The sequence below is a fragment of the Lemur catta genome, chromosome 5, assembly GCF_020740605.2.
Source record: "Lemur catta isolate mLemCat1 chromosome 5, mLemCat1.pri, whole genome shotgun sequence".
Classification (NCBI taxonomy): Eukaryota; Metazoa; Chordata; class Mammalia; order Primates; family Lemuridae; genus Lemur; species Lemur catta.
This window is the reverse complement of record NC_059132.1, coordinates 43,004,900-43,022,046: the sequence shown is the minus strand read 5'-3', so window position 1 is coordinate 43,022,046 and position 17,147 is coordinate 43,004,900. Positions and strand designations below refer to the sequence as shown.

The following is a 17,147-nucleotide window of genomic DNA, read 5'->3' as shown; positions in this document are numbered from 1 at the left end:
ATCGTGCCCCGGCTCAAAGATGCAACCCCTGCACTTTCAAGGGGAGCCCCGGCATTTCATTAGTGCCCTCTTTGAAGCCTGCCCTTTGCAAACAGAAAAAGAAGAGAAGGGAGGAAGGAATGGAAGCTGATTCAAAAGGCTTCCTGCATTGTATCTGAGTTTCTGATGTCCCTCTGTGTGGCTTCAATCACTGCACGGGTGGAGGAGGCTGTCAGGCAAGAAATCACGCCTGGTGCTTAATGGAACCGAGGGACCAATTAACCGCAGAGCGCCAACGCCGGGGGGGCACAGCCTTTCCAGGAGGAATAGCAGTGAACTCGTATCATCGCTCCTTTCCCTCCTTCCTCCAAATAAAAGACAAATGCTATGTCAACAGTTTCTCAAGAGCGATCTTTTATTTTCCGAAAGTCCTAAAACTGACCCATTTATCAAAAGATGACCGATGCCCCAGTTCACAAACCATTTCTTTTTCTCTTTCAGCAGATCCTGGAGCCCCGGTGGGGGGGGGGCGCAGCCCGGGTGAAATGGTGACATCAGAACCTGCCCTCCACACCCAGCAGCTGCACCGCGGCCTCCTGCACAGCCTGGTGGACTTGCCTGACCTCCCTCTGGGACAGCGTCCGCTCCATGTGGCGGTAGGTGATGCGGTAACAGTGGCTGGTCTTGTGCGTCCTGGAGAGTGCAAGAGAACGCAGGTGAGTGTGGGACGACAGGGCCAGTGCCGGCGAGGGCAGCACGGCTCGCCCTGACAGCCCTCCCCCCCGTGGTGGGGAAGTGACATGGCATCCGGGTACCACTTGCCACTGACCACCTGCATCTTCTCCGTGCTCCAGGGGGAAGGCGGTAGTTACGGAAACATTACCTTGACAAACGGATACACCACTGGACTGGATGTATCAAAGTCCCTAGGGAAGGAAGCTGACAAATTTGATTTCCTAGGCCAAGGCCCGGAGAGTCGGCTTCAGCAGGTGGGAGGTGGGACCTGGGCTCTGAGCCAGTCCCAGGCTCGCCAGGTAATTCTGACAAGCAGACAGGGCCAGGTGCCAACTCGAGTGTGCCTCCACGCTTTCTGTGTCACAGAAAACAGGCATGTTTGTATGGCACGTTGCAGTGTCAGCAAGGCCTGAGACAGGGCTGAGGGCATCACTCCCTCGGCACCCGTCAGCCACGGGAAGGACAAAGACCACACATGCCACACATGTGCTATGTGGACCATCGCTTTAGCCACCTGCTGTGCCATGGTGGTGTTGACTTGGCTTTCATGGAACAGCTGAGTCACTCTGGAATGCAAGGAAATGACAGCAGTAGCGCTTTCTAATTGCATGACAGTGGCTAAGACACACTGGTCAGTGGGTCTCATCAGAAAGACCCCTGGCCATGAGCTGGCAGACCTGACCCTCCGCCTGAGCTGCCTCTCACTGGCTGTGCGGCTGGGGGTCCGACACCTCCCCTCTCTGGGCACTCACACTTCTCTTCCATATAATGACGGGGCCTGTTCAACTTCAGAGCCACGTGAGCTCCTCTCTTCCAGCCTCCAGCGGCAGCACAGTCAACCCAAGTCCTTCCTCACCTCGGGGGGGAAAGCGAAACCCAGCGGTCCCAGGCAGACCCCTCTGGGATCACGTCACCCAGCCCTTGGCCTAACCAGGGAGAGGACACATGCTCTCCAGCAGGTGAGGCAGGACTGTGCCTTTAGTAATGCCAGGGCCTTGGACAAGTGGCCTTCTACTGGGGCTGGCACCCAGGCCACCCCGTCACGTCCCTGGAAGAACTGCTAGTCCACACCATTGCCCCCTGAGTCTGGAGCCTTTGGATGCTCCATGGATTGCTCTCACTGCAGTTCCGCCTCCTTCCACTCCCCCCGCCCCACCTCAGTTTTAATGCCAGAGTCCTCGCCTCCCTAATCTCCTTCACCTCCCCCTCCAGTGTCTCCTCCTCTCTCTTCCCCAGCCTGGCTTGGTCATCTTTGTCCTGCTTTCGTCCTCCCTCCTGCCTGGAGCCCACTTTTGGGAAAGATAAGCTCCTAAGATGCAGCGTGCTGTGCATTTCAGCCAAGTACACGGTCCCTGCTTGGATCAAGCCACAGGAATAAGCTACCACTGAGGTGCTACAACAACCAAGCCAGGCTGGGGGAGGAAGGTTTCCTTAGGGGGCTTCCTGGGGCATCCTGACAGCACGTGGAGCCCTGCTCTAGATGAAGGGAGAAAACAAAACTTCTCCCCATCCCCTTCTTTCAGCCCAGCTCAGGCCAATGGCTCTGCTGCCCAAACTGCCCTGAGGGCCTCCCTCAAAGCAGTGTGGCTCTTTCTCTCACTCTCTGCTCTGACGTGAGTGCCCCAGACACCACACTCACCCAGGCCTTCCAGATACCAACATGCCAGCGAGACAGGAAAACCGGTATAGAGAAGGAAATAGGGGCTCTCCAGGAGTCGGAGCTGATGTGTGCATCCAAGTCCCCTGCTGCCACCAAGTGCTGACTCCTTCCACTCAAACCACAATTGCCCCATTTACAGTTAATTGGTTTTTGACAAGGGCACCAAGACCACCCAAGGGGGAAATATCTTTTCATTAAGTGGTGCTGAGACAACTGGATGTTCAAATGCAAAAGAATGAAATCAAATCCCTACCTCACACCACACATGAAAATTAACAAAAAATAGATCATACATCTAAATGTAAGACCTAAAACTGTATCATTCTTAGAAAACAGAGGAATAAATCTTCATGACCCTGGGTCAAAACCTCCTTAGAAATGACACCAAAATCACAGCAGACAAAAGAAAAAAAAATAAATCAATAAATGTGGACTTCATCAAAGTTGGAAATTTTTGTAATTCAATGGACACCATCAAGAAAGTGAAAAGACAAACTACAGAATGGGAGAAAATATTTGCAAGTCATATACCTGATAAGGGACCTGTATCTAGAATATATAAAGAACTCTTACAACTGAGCAATGAAATGACCAATAACCCTATAAAAAATGTGCAAAAGATTAGAATAGGCATTTCTCTAAAGAAGATAGACAAAAGACCAATAAGCACATGAAAGGATGTTCCTCCTCAGCTGTTAGGGAAATGCAAATCCAAACCACTATGAGACACCACTTCACACTCACTAAAATGGCCATAAAAAAATGGAAAATAACAAGTTTTGAAGAAGATGTGGAGAAATCAGGACCTGTTTGGAAAGTGACAGGGCTCTGCAAATTATAAAGTGCTATATGTGTGTGAGGTGAAAGGACCATTGTGGCAACTGTCATTACATTACCTTTTTTTCACTGGTTCACTCAGGTACCTCCTAGCAGAAGAGTTGGTGGTATGGCAACTCTACAACTTACTGCCAATCAAAAACAAATGGGGGAAAAATCTGTCTTCCTAGGACTATGTACTTCAAAAGGCCACTGTAAGTATTCTTGGACCTCAAACAGCTTATACAAAGCATTTTGATGAGTGAGGTGTAAATGAATCATAAATATATGCATTAATTTTTATAAATCAAGAGAAATAATATTTGTCAGAATATTTGGTGATTCTGTTGAATTCAGTAGGATAAACTGAAAATCAACCAGGTTTGCCTCTTTCTAACACCAAAGAAGAGAGACAAAGTTTCTTTTCATTGGTTTCCTAGAAACTTCTGTTTGGAGCTTCTGATGACAGGACATACTCCTGTTCTGCTTTTGCATGTTGGAGAACTGAAGGAAGTAGAGCTGGCAGGTGGTCAAGGGGGGAGGACCCAGGTCTCCTCATTCCTGAAGAGTGGTCCAGCCATGGAAACCACAGGAACATGGAGCAGAAGGATCTCACAGCTTATCAGTAAATAGGTAAGAAGATGGATTCCTCAAAGGGTGGGATGCCCTCAGCGACAAACTCCATGTGTTTGGATTAGAGTGCTTTTGGTTCTTTTATACCACCCAATGCAGCCTCTTTTAGCCCAAAATCTTTTCAGTCTTTCATCTGCCATGACTCCCACTATCCCTAAATAACAGCTGCAGCAGCAAACATTTATGTAGCACCTGCTATGTACCAGATATGTTCTAAACCCTTTACATACATTAACTCATGTAAGCATCACAGACCCACTGGGTAGACAGCATTGCTGTCCCATTATAAAGATGAGGCAACTGAGGCACAGACAACATAAGTAACTTGCTCATACTCACAGCTAATAAGTGGCAGAGCTGGATTCAAAACCAGCAATCTGGTGGGAATGTAAACTAGTACAAGCCACTGTGGAAAACAGTTTGGTAGTTCCTCAAAAAGTTAAACACAGAATTACCATATGATCCAGCAACTCTACTCCTAGATATATGCCCTAAAGACCAGACAGGAGGTGTTCAAACAAAAACTTGTCCAACAATTTTCACAGCACCACAACTCACAATTGACAAAAGGTGGAAATGTCCATCAACAGATGAGTGGATAAACAAAATGTGGGAGATCCATACAATAGAATATTATTCAGCTATAAAAAGGAATGAAGTACTAGACGGATACCAGATGCAACGTGGAACCTCAAAAACGTAGGTGAAGAAAACCAGGCACAAGAGATCACGTACTGTCTGATTCCATTATATAAAATCCCCGGCAGAGGGGAGTCTATGGAGACAGAAAGCACACTGGTGGCTGCCAGGGGCTGGGGGAGAGGGCAACCCGGAGTGACTGCTTGGTGGGTGTGGGGTTTTCCTTTGGGGTGATGAAGTGTTTTGAAACTAGATAGAGGTGATGGCTGCACACTGTCCACGTACTAAATGCCACTGCATTGTACACCTAGAAATGGTTGTTATGTAAATTTTACCTCAATTAAAAAAACAAAACCAAAATGGAGGAAATCCGGGTTTGAGACCCGAGCTGTTAGCCAGCACACAGGACTGCTCCAGCAAACACCTCACCTGTTCCCTTTCATTGTCTCCGACTGCTTCTTGTCACTCCACCTTCCTCTAAGAAGGACAAGGTTTGGAGACCGTTGAGAAGGGTACCTGCTTTTACTCACCCTGTTCAAGAGAAAGACGACCAAGCCCATGTTCTTCCTGGCTCTGCCCTTCCACTAACAGGGCACACCTGGTGGGGGGGTTGGCCTGTGACGTGGAGGGGGCTGCCCTTGGGGCAGAGGTGCTCTGATAAGGTCTTTCCTGCTGCTAGAGTGGCCAGCAGATGGGCTGCGAAGCCAGGCAGCAGGCTGGGAAAATGAGGGCTGCGAGGGCCAGAAAGCAGGGTGAGGGCGCCGGGCACAGCCTTCAGGATAAGATGCCTTCCCTGAAGAAGACAACATGCTGCATTGACAATCTGGAGTTTTAAAGGCAAACAAAAGTTCTCTTATGTACCTCACAGCCTCTACTCACAGGCAAAGTAAACAAATTGCCCATTACTGAGTTTGAGAGGTCAAATCCCATTGTAATGAGTTTGGAGAGAGAGTCTGAAACATTTTTTTTGGTGCTGGAATTTCACTGGATTGGGACATTGGCTAAAATGAGCTGGTCATTAGCTAGAGCTTGAGATTATTTTAGAGATTCTGGTGTAAGAATCTTAGAATATTTGAGCTTCCAGGGCTTCAACTCTCACATTCATAGATTTCTTTAGTCATTCAACACCCAGCATGTTCCAGGCACTGAACTGGACACAGAAAAGTGCATGGAGGGAACCCAGTATCTGCCCTTGACCAGCTCACACCCGGGGACAGCGACATCCAAGGTCCCGCAGCAGCCAGGCAGGGCGCTGAGCAGAGAACCATTCCCCGCCACACCCACGAGAGCAGGAGGGGGCTTGTACTCGCTGGGCAGTGAAGTCAGCCATGCCATACCCCACACGTGACCTCACGCCACCCCAAGACCTGCCCTTGAGTGCATTTCCACGTGCTGTTTGTCCAGCAGAGCACTGGCACTGCTGGGCCCACCAGAGCAATTCGGATCATCCTGCCTGTTAGGGGCTCACCTCTAGTGGGGAGAGCCCAGGACATAAGATCGCCCACATTCCCCTACGATTGGCAAGTGGTGAACCACGTCACGGCACACAACTGTGCCTGGGCCCCCCCCTCACCTTCCCACCCGGCCTCACGCCAGCTTCCCTCTGAGAGATTCAGCCTGGCTCTTGAAACTGGAAACATGACTCCAACTTTCTCTGAAACTTACTTTCGCTTGGATCCTGTTCCTTGCTCCAGTGTGACTGCCAAGGCCTACTCAACTCTACCATCCTGTCCAAGTCCAGCTGCTCATATGGAAACTGAGACCCAGAACTGGAGGGGCAGCCCTCCAGGAGAGCTGGGCTGGACAGTGGAACGTACCAGCAGGGAGGGAGCCTGTGTTTTGACACTTCCTCTTCCCAAAGCCCTTGCCTTGGACCAAAGACAAACATGCGTAGGTGCTGAGTATAGTCAAATCTGGATTAGCAATTAGTCACAATTATGTTTAGTCACAATAAATGTTTAAAAGGAGTCCCTTCCCAGTTCTTTCTTGTTTTTCTTCCTGACCAGCTCAATGATAACACTAACAAGCACCAACACTGCTGCTGGGAGCAAACTGCGCTCCCGTGCACAGCGTGCCAGTGACGGATTTTCTAAAAGAACTCAGGGCTGTCAAGTCTCACTGGAAGGAAGGAACAATGGGTCAGAGTGCTAGCGAGGGGTGAAATACTTCTATGATACAAGCACTTGGTTTACCCTGGCAACTAAATGGGCTCTGAACTTGAAATAAAATCTTTCCAGGGGATCCAGCCAAAACCCAGCTCCTGCAACATCCACAGTAGTCTGCTCTTCCATCTGTGACAGAGCAGCGACTTCATGTTCTTGGATGGTGCACTTGACACCTCCCAGAATAGATCACGTAGGACCAGTAGTCCTTGCAGATGCCGCCTATTCATGTAGGGATTACTCAGCGGGAGAGAAGATGCTGTCACGGGGCAGGTTCCATTTTCAGAGTAACAAACACTGGGCTTCCCCGGCTCTCGCTCATCCGTCTCCTGCCCGTCTAGTGCACACACCGTCTGCAGCTGCCCACGGCAGGCGCAGTGTGCACGGCTGGGAGGGTGGATCCGTGCAGGGCTTTCACGGGTGGGGTTGGACTCGGGTGGGAGATAGTGTGGGAGGGGGACTAATTCCGCAACCACTCCTGAAATACAGAACTGAAGGGCATGGTGGAGTGGAGGAGCCCAACTAGGCAGTTCGGGAGACCCGGTTCCAGTCCCTGCTTTGCCCTGTGCTATCTGTGAGATTGGGGCGGTGTGCATAACCCCTTGTGCCTCGTGACCTCGTGTGTAGAGTGCGGCGAACGGCACTGGCTTCCCAGGGTGCGGGGACCGAGTGTGGGGGTCCGCAGGGTGCTAATACAGAGGCTGCCGCCCAGAGTGGGTGCTCTGTGCCCATCCTCCTTGTATGCCGCCGTGGATTACGGAGAGCAGAGTGCGGCTTGGGGGACGGGGGCTTGTGTTTCCCAGGTGTTTCTTTTGCCCTCCCTTTATGGGTTTGGACTCTGACCGCAGACGGAGGACGGGAAGAGCTGCCTTCCTACAGAGCACGGACGCCTTAGTCAGCTTTGGCTGCAAAAGCGAAGTGAGGAATGGGAGGCAGGGAGAGTGATGAATTATGGCTCAGAAATGGGCACGATTTAAACAAGTGGTCTGGAAACTAAGGAAATCATTTTTTTCCTTTTACTTTCCCTATATTAAAAAAAAAAAAAGTCCAAAAGGTAAGAGGAGAAAATGAAATTCTGATAGTGGGACTCAGGGCCTGGTGGCTCCCTGTTGCTTTTGGTAACGAACTGCTCTGGGGTTCTCCAAGCAAGACGGCGTCATGGGGTTGATGGCAGGCGAGGACACAGGCCTGGGGGGCAGAAGACCCGGGTCCAGGCCAAGCCCCCAGCGATGACGACGGGAGTTTGGCTGAGTCATTCCGCTGGGCTTTCTCTTCACCCCTGAGAGGGCTGGTCTCTGAGGCTCGGGCCTGCTCTAGAGTCCCCAGAGTCAGCTGGGAGGACCGAGGAGGTTGTGCAGGAAGCAGCCACGTGCAGGACACGTGCCCGCGGTCAGCCGGCACCTACGGAGCCTGACCAGGGCGAAGGCGAAGGGCTGAGACAGAGGCACAGGGCGTCCCCATGACGTGAGTGACCAAATTGAGAGGGAAGCGGCTGGGTTAGTGAGGGTAGAGCACAGCCCGGCAGGGCCAGCGGGAAAGCCACCTGCGGGCAGTGGCTCTCAGGCCGTAGCAGACACTCTAGACGCCCTAGCGCTTCTCCGCACACGCGCTGCACCACCGACAGCTTCTCCCTCTCCTCCTCCGAACGGCTGTCTGCAGCCTGGCGCCCCCCAGGGGCCATTCCGAGCGGCGTCCCCCCAGCTCACAGCCAGCCGACACCGGAGTTGCCTCACTGCTGCCGCTGCCGGGCCTGCGATTTCCCCCCAGAGGGACTTCTGTTCCTTGCAGTCAGTCACAGGAAACCAGTGCAGATGCTTCCTCTGCAGTTACTGCCTAGGGAGAGACAACCCTTGGCGGAGGCGGAGCCCAGGCAGGGAGAGGGAAAGCCTGGCTCTGGTCAGCCACACGCCAGCACCACCAGACCTCCTTACAGACACACACTTTGCAGGCAAGAAATGCTTTTTACCATCAAACACCTGCCCGGTCCTCAGGGAAGTTCCAAAGCATGGCCAGGTTGTTTATTCCCCTTGCCCCCGTGACTTCTCCTGGTACTCCTGAGTGTCTCCTGCCAGCCGCCTCGAGAGCAGGAGTCCGTGCCCTTGCCCCCGGGGACAGGCCTGGGGCTCCCGGTCTTTACACGCGTGTGCACATGAAGATAGCTGCTCTGGGGAAACCTAGTGGAATCTCTTATTTTTCTTGCATTATGTTTATGTAGATAAAGATTATAGAGGCTCTACTTTGGCCCACATAGAAAGGCCTGAATGACCTTAGATGAATTACCTGAGCTTCAACTTCCTCATCTATAAAAACGGATCATCGATATGACACACCCTACAACACAGATGGACCCTGAAAACATGCTCAGTGAAACAAGCCAGACACGAAACGACAAACAGTGGATGATTTCACTCACATGAAGTAGCTGGGGGAGTCGAATTCACAGGGATAGGAAGCAGAATGGCGGTTGCCAGGGTTGGGGGAGATGGGGAGGTGTTTAGTGGGGACAAGGTTTCAGTCTGGGAAGATGAGAAAGTTCTGCAGACGGTGGTGATGGTCGCATAGCAATGTGCATGTACTTAACGCCACAAAACTGTTCAGCTGAAAATGGAGAAAGTGGCAAATTTTATGTTATATACATTTTACCACAATAAAAAACAATTCAAGGAGGAGGGTTTGCCCAAATAACCTAGTTGACTATTACTAGAAATGGAAGTTGAGAACTCACATTATATTGAAAACAAACAACAGATCATCGACACACACATGGCAGGATACTCGTGATGAGTGTGACGTGATTCGGTTCTGCCTCCCTGGACAAACACCTCCATGATTCCGTCAGCTTTAACAGCTAAGCTGGCTACTTTTTAAATAAAGGACTTTTTTAGATATCCCCACTTATAATGCTATGGCTGGGTCTGACCATATTTGACAAATTCTTTTCAACTATTCCATTGTTTTCCAAACCATCCTCTTATATTTCTAACAAGATGCAATGTCTCATTTTGCACAGATTTCCAAAGCTCTGTGCTTTTCCATTGTGTGGAGAATTTGGAAGAGATGATATTTTTCTCTCTGGCTTAGTCTGTCCAAAGTCAACAGAGCTAACTTTAATTCCGTGCTGTTACAGGCAGCTTCCCAACTGTGTGGACTCTGGTGGATGAGTCAGGTCACAAAGCTGAAGATTTGTGGCAGGTGAGGTGCTACATTTCCAACCCAATCAATTGATCTCAATCAGTTGATCAGCAATTATTTATTCCGTGCTGAGGTAGACACTGCGGGAGATACAAACAGGTGTACTGATTGCTTGATCGACACATGAATATTCAGGGAGTGGCTGTTCTGTGCGTGACACAGTAGCAATGTTGGGGGGAAAAGTAGCCCAAAGTTATAGAAAAAAGTATTAGGCTATAACTCACTTGGAGGTTAGGACATTCACACATGAAAAGATAGCCAGCAGGACGAAGCTATTATGCCAAATGTTAAATAAATGGCATGGACTGTCAACAGCTTGGAGGTCAGAAAAGACTGGCAGAGGAGATGAGGTTAGCTTTAGATCTTAGAGTACAAGTAGGATTTTGACAGGTGAAGGGCAAGGAATGCATTCTAGCTGGCAAAACAACACCAGCAATACCGGCAGCAGGGGCTTTTACTATTTTTTCCCTTCCATTTCAACAAAGACTGGCTGAGTGTATGTTCCAGTTATAAATGGCCCAGCAAGGACCTCTTGAGAGGACACATGATCTACTGGGAGAGGGACAGGTTGTACACAATCACAGCATGAAGCTGGCTTTTGTCATGGCACCTACACAAAGGTGCTCACCCTGCCCAGGAGCGATCAGAACAGTTCCTCAGACTGGTGGCAACTGAAGTAGGGTTGGAAAGATGAGACATGAATTTGGTACATGGATAGATGACAAAGAGGAAAGGCCATTTCTCAACGGGCACAGATGAGGCATGCACGGACCAGTGCAAGGAGAGGTGCGTGGTTCAGAGGGGCTGGCCTGGGTATACAGAAACGGTGCGCTGGGAGGCTGCAGAGTGGGTTGGGGTCACAGAGGAGGGTCTTCTATTTCTGGCTAAGAAGACAAAGCCAAAAATCCATCACTGACCAAGCAACCAAAACATCTGGGACCAGGATCAGGTCCCTACAGGAATCCTCTGAAAGGTTAGGAGGACCTTGCCTTGGGAAGCACACACAGGCTGGCTCTCAGTTAGGTTCAGATCTCATTCCCTGCAAACAGTAGAGGATTACTGAGATGTTACAGCACAGCATGTCACCAATACGCCATTAACAGCCACCTACCCAAGGGGTATGCTATAGGTCCAGCCTCAACCCCTATTACTCATAAGTAGAATTACTCATGTCTGTGTTATATTGTATAGCTTTTATTTCTTTAGTGACTAATAGATGAAATAGGTTAATTACTTTAAGACTCAGTGTCAGTTAATTATGAAGGAATTAAACATTAGCAAAGAGAAATTTATAAACATTTCCGATGACATTGATATTCTGCAAATACCTTTGGGGAGGGACTCTCTGAGTCTAATTAATAGTGCCAACTCTTGACAACTAGTGAAGGAGAGATCGAAGGGAAAAAGGACAAAATAGAGATTTGGCTGGCAGATGAGCTTCCTCTCTCCATAATATTCTGGGCTGGAGTATAGTAGTGATATCTTGATTAAGGATTCTTCATAAAAGTAACATGAATCCAAGATAAGGGGCCCTAAGGATCTCTGGTCCATGCTTGAGGGTCCGAGGCCTGATGCGGGGTTACTGCTGGGGCAGCCTGTTCCAGCTTCGATGGTGCGGGCTGAGAGGGAGCTGCCCTTTACATTGAGCTGACAAGTGCCTTCTGTGTTTCTCTTTGTTGGCGGTGGATTCTCTCCAGTCTTTCTGCCCGACAGCAGCCCTTCCGACTCTTCAACTAACTAGCAGCAGCAAAACAGCATGACGGACCCGGCTAGGGAATGTTAGGACACTAGTGATCAGAGAGGGGAGGGACCTTGGAGGCAGCATGTGCAATGTTTAGCATCACTGCCTCCAGGGTCAGACATTCAGACATCCATCCATCCATCCACCCACCCATCCATCCACCCACCCACCCATCCATCCACCCATCCATCCATCCACCCACCCATCCACCCACCCACCCATCCACCCATCCATCCACCCACCCATCCATCCACCTACCCACCCATCCATCCACCCATCCATCCATCCACCCACCCATCCACCCATCCATCCACCCACCCATCCATCCACCCACCCATCCATCCACCCATCCATCCACCCATCCATCCATCCACCCACCCATCCACCCATCCATCCACCCATCCATCCATCCACCCACCCATCCACCCATCCATCCATCCACCCATCCATCCACCCATCCATCCATCCACCCATCCATCCACCCACCCATCCATCCACCCATCCATCCACCCACCCATCCATCCACCCATCCATCCATCCACCCATCCATCCATCCACCCACCCATCCACCCATCCATCCACCCATCCATCCACCCATCCATCCATCCACCCACCCATCCACCCATCCATCCACCCACCCATCCATCCACCCACCCATCCATCCACCCATCCATCCATCCACCCATCCATCCAATTCCATTAATTCACTCAGCAAATGAAGAGTGACCACTCACTGTATGCCATGTATTCAGCCAGGTACTAAGGATTTAATGGTGGAATAAAAGAAAACAAACAAGACATGACCTGATCCTTCTGGAGTTTATAGTCTACCATAGGAGACAGGCATTAATTAAAGAATTACAAAGAACTGTAAATTACCCCTGTGCTAAAGAAATGGAGAAAAGGCACTTGGTGCCACAAGGCCATACAAAGGGCCATTAACTTAAAGGTCAGAGATGGTTCCCTGTGGAAGAATCAGTGCGCTGAGGCCGACAGAGAGTAGGAACTGAATAGGTTAAAGGAGGTCAGAGGGGCGGCCGGCAGTGGCCCAGGCAAAGAGGATGGCATGTGTGAAGGCCCTGTGACCTGTCCGCATCCTAACTTCTCCTCCTCTGAGTGACAGGATCTGAGTAGATCGCTCACCTTCTCCAGGTCTGGGTTTTCTCATCTACGGCCGTCCTGCGTGTGGCATCAGGCAGGGGAAGCTCGCGTGAAGCTCCATCCAGGTTAACTACTCAGAGCACCATCACGTGAGGGTCTCCTGGTTTAGGTCTTTTTTTTTTTTAAGAAACAGAACCCCAATCTCTCTGCCCTTTCAATTTGTACCCCCTAAAGTACACAGTGGATGCAGCACAGCTCAAAGCAAAGCTGCTCTGGTGCAAGGGGCATGAGGACCCCACGCACTAGCCCTCTGCCCACCCAAGGCAGCCCCTCCCCGGCCTCTCTCAGAATCCCTAAGGCTCCAGGGGCAACTTAAAAACCACTCCATCTTCTACAATAGGAAAAAGTGAAGCTTCCAGAGGCAGCTACTTGCCCGAATTCATCTCAGAATTTACAAATCCGAGGGAAACTTGCTTAGGACATGATTGAAGCTCCTTTGGGGGAAACCATTCTTCTACAGAAAAAGAGATGCTTGCTCTTGCGGAGCATAAAAGCAGCACAACCCAGCAGAAAGCAGCCAGGCCCAGGCCGGATGCCGGATGCCCAGCTTAGAGCTCCTCTTTCTGACACAAGTGACTTGGCACAAGTCCCTTAACGGCTCTAAGCCTCAATTTCCCTGTTTTACAGTGGGGACTCCAACTGCCTCCCAGTGTTATTGAGAGTTAACTGGTTTTTAAAGCGCTTTGTAATTGCAAGTGACTATTTAAATTTATCATGATAAAAGGGACACTGCATTTTTTTGCAAATGGCCCAATAACAATTCACGCTAAAAATAGTGAGACAAAGTAATCTAATTGAATAATATTCCATATGTATTAAAAGAAAGCATATCCATAAAGTAACAAGATACATTTCCTGATATGGCTTATCATTGGTGCTGTAAAAATTCTTAAAAAAAATAAAAAATAAAAAGAATTCCAGACAGCTTTTTAGAACTGGCTGCATTACAGGCCTTCAACACGTTGGGAGGGGATAGTGTCTACTTGAATTCAGGCTGGCTCATTTGTGTTTACATTTTACAGCTGTGCCACAGTTAGGGCACAGTTCTCATGGATGTGTTTTCACCTTCTATGGAGGGACTCAGTTATCCCACACCACCTATTCACCTGAAGCGCTAACGAGAAACCACACTAATGCAAACTTGTCCGAGAACCTTGTGCACTTATATAGGAAAACAACTTTCAAATTCCAAATGCAGATAAAATTGTAGAAAGCTCTGGGCCTTGCCATGACACAGTGTTTGTAAAATTGAAGCCATCTTGTTACTAATAGTAGCAACAATAAGGACAATTAACAATTATAAAGTAATGCAGCTTCCAGAACCCTTGTACCCACTGATCTCACATAGCAACCCTGAGAGGTGGACAACTGTCGTCTCCTTTTGCAGAGCAGGGAACAGGTCCAGAAAGATGAAGTGACTTAGTGAAGGCCACAGCTAGAATATGGCCTGGCTAGGACTTTGCTCACTTCCTTGTCACTAAACTCTGCTTAATTTTTTGTGCAAGCACATTCTGTTTAGTTGATTAATGTCCACTGCAGTCAACATCAACTGCTTTTATACAGGGACATTGCAGTAACAGTATTCACCAAGAAATTCCAGGATGCTTCTAGATGTATAATTGTGTTTTTATCACAAAAGGAAAAAAAATAGAATCATTAGTAAATATTGATTAGCAGAGAAAATATAGGGAGTAAAATGGAAGAAAAGGTTAAAGAAGAAAGAAAAAAAACTTTAAAGGGAAGAATGAGCTGTTATGTATTAAGTGCTAGGTACTTTAATATATCTCATTTTATTCCCATAATTTATAGAGAAAATGAATAAAATAAAAAACCAGAGTGAGGGAAAATATAAAGGTGATGAAGCCAGGAGGCCAGATCTGGAAAACAAAGAACACAGATCTGTAGGTCATTAGCTAAACCAGTGGAGCTATCAACTTGGTTTGGAATTTGCAGCCCAGGCAAAGGGAAAGCTTGATGAATTTCATGATTCGAATGGCCCATGAGGAGAAACCACCACAGTTCTTCAGGGAAGCAAAACTTATGCCAGCATAATATTCTAAGAGAATTTCTTGGGTGGGGCTTCATACAGTGAAATTTGTGATTAATAATGGCCATGATTTCTGGGTCATTTAGCATATCACCAAGCCACTGGGCTAAACTTACATGCTTTATATCATTTAATTGTTACTACAGTTTTATCATAAGAGGAATTGTTTCCCCTATTTTGTAGGTGAGAAAATTGTAGCTCAAAGAGGTTAAAAGTGCCTTTCCCAAGGTCATCCAAGTATTAGGTGACAGAGGTGGGATTCCAATTTAGGTGTCCAGATGCCTCCAAAGATACGCTCTTAATTCTTTCTGGCTGGGGAACAATCAAATGATGTTAGTGGCCAATATCTCAACTATATCCCTATTTCAAAGCACTAGTAGGTTTCATAAGACTTGATGAAACTTGAGGGAATAGTTTTAAAATGTACTTCCATGAAAAAGCAATTTTGCTTGGGGCAAGAGGGCGTGGGGTAGGTTCAAGTACACAGCTTTTTTGGTGGGCTGGCTCTCTTTGCCACTTGGATAAATCTTTGGAGGTCTCCAGGTCTCAGTAAAACAGAAGTAATGCTATTTGTTCCTAACTACTCCGGCTGTCGAGAAAAATTGAAGTCATGTGAGTGAAGCACTGTCAGCAACTTGGAAAAAAGTACTAATAAAGTAAAAGTCAGAGTCAAGAAACCATTTCACAATAATATGGAGTTGCAGTTGTCCACTTTCAAACTTCATGAAAAGAAGTTCTCCTTTTGGTATTTTCTTACTTCAAAAGAAAAAAAAAAGATGGCAGTCTTACATTTCTGGTGCACTGGAGAGAAACATAATCAATTTTCTCAAGTTGAAGTCTATCCATTACAAATGCTTAGGCAAAATTTAATAAGACTGCCCAGGGGTTAATTTCAAAGGCAAAGTGTCAAGACATTTCAATTATGGGCTCGAGGGGCATGTGAAACACTGTTATACCTTGAAGAAGCTGCTGGTGTGGTCTAACATCTCCAGGCCTCCTTGCTTCGTGCTGATATTTTTACTGGGCAAAGCAATGAGTGCAGGTTGGGCAGAGTGTGTGTTTAGGACAGATTGCTGGAACAGGCGATCAAAGAGTATGTCTATTCCTTTCCCTACTACATTTTGTCCTCTGGATGGCAATTAGTTCATAATAAAATAGTATGACTTAGGAAGGTTCCAGAGTGATAGCAGAGTAAGATAAAGATCCTACTGCTATATACATATTTAGATATGCCTAATAACATATAAGAACAATGACTTTCTAAAAAAGTAGATTGCTGAGGAGATAATAAGAAAGCAAAGGGAACATCTCCAGGTGCAAAACATAAAGAACACAAACTACAGCAGTACGAGCCAGTGCTGCCTGGAGTAGAGAGCAGTGTCAGTTGTCGTAACCTGGAGTTTAGATTTAATGTCCACCTGAGAATAGAAGACGAAGGCTTTGGCCCACATGAAGCAAGAAGTTAGAACTGAGATTCCTGCCCAATGTGGGTATCTAAAGGGCTGCATCCTTGATGTAACTGTAGACTAGAAAAATATACACCATTGGCACAGATTAGAGAAAAAGAATCATCTCTGTCTGGATTCAGAAAAGAAGAAGCCTATCCTGAGAATTAGAATCCTAGGTCTGTGTCTCAACTGGATTTAGGGTTCAAAATGTTCACTGCCCCAGACGCTCCAGCTGAGAAATTACACAAAATTGGTCTTGGGAAGATACTAACCCTAGAACAGCCGGCAGAAGAAAATGCAGAAATAGCCCTGGGGAAAAGGCTTGCCATAGGGGATCGCCTCAGGGGATGCTGCAATGAACATAACCTCATGGCCCCAAATTACAGAACATACGAGGAAATAACCCATTGTGAGCCAGAGTCACTAGACACGAAAGACAGAGGATTAGTACTTCAAGGATTTCAGATACAAAAACAATCAAAAAAATATTTAAATTTTTAAAGATATAAAAGAACCATATGAAAGAACATAATGAAAAAAGAACAGCAGGTCTGAAAAAGACCTACATAAAAATGTATAGAAATAAAAATATAGTTATAATTTTAAAATAAGTGGAAGAGTTAAACAACAGATTAGATATAGCTGAATGGAGAATTAGTAACCTAGAAGACAATCTGAGGAACTGTTTAGAATGCAATAGAGAGAAGTACAGAAATAAAACCCATAAAAGAGGTAAGAAACATGTAGGTTAGAATATGAGTATCAGAAAAAGAATATAAAAAGAACAAAAAGAGGCACTATCTAAACAGACAATGACTGAGAAGTTTTCAGAATTAATGAAATCCTCAGACTCAGGAAGCATAGTAAGTCCTGAATGAGATAAATGAAAAACACCTGCATTAACCACATTGTAATAAGACTGCAGAATGCCCAA

At 47.5% G+C, this 17,147-nt stretch overlaps 1 protein-coding gene across 1 annotated transcript in view; it reads right to left on the bottom strand.

The window, feature by feature from the left end:
• Positions 1-369: 369 nt before the first annotated feature.
• The window catches only part of FARS2 (phenylalanyl-tRNA synthetase 2, mitochondrial), a 381,318-nt gene continuing 364,540 nt past the window's right edge, over positions 370-17,147 (bottom strand). The window contains exon 6 of the mRNA XM_045551632.1: positions 370-672. Coding sequence (XP_045407588.1) covers positions 534-672 — 139 coding nt within the window. The 3' untranslated portion in view covers positions 370-533. The remainder of the gene's footprint in view (positions 673-17,147) is intronic.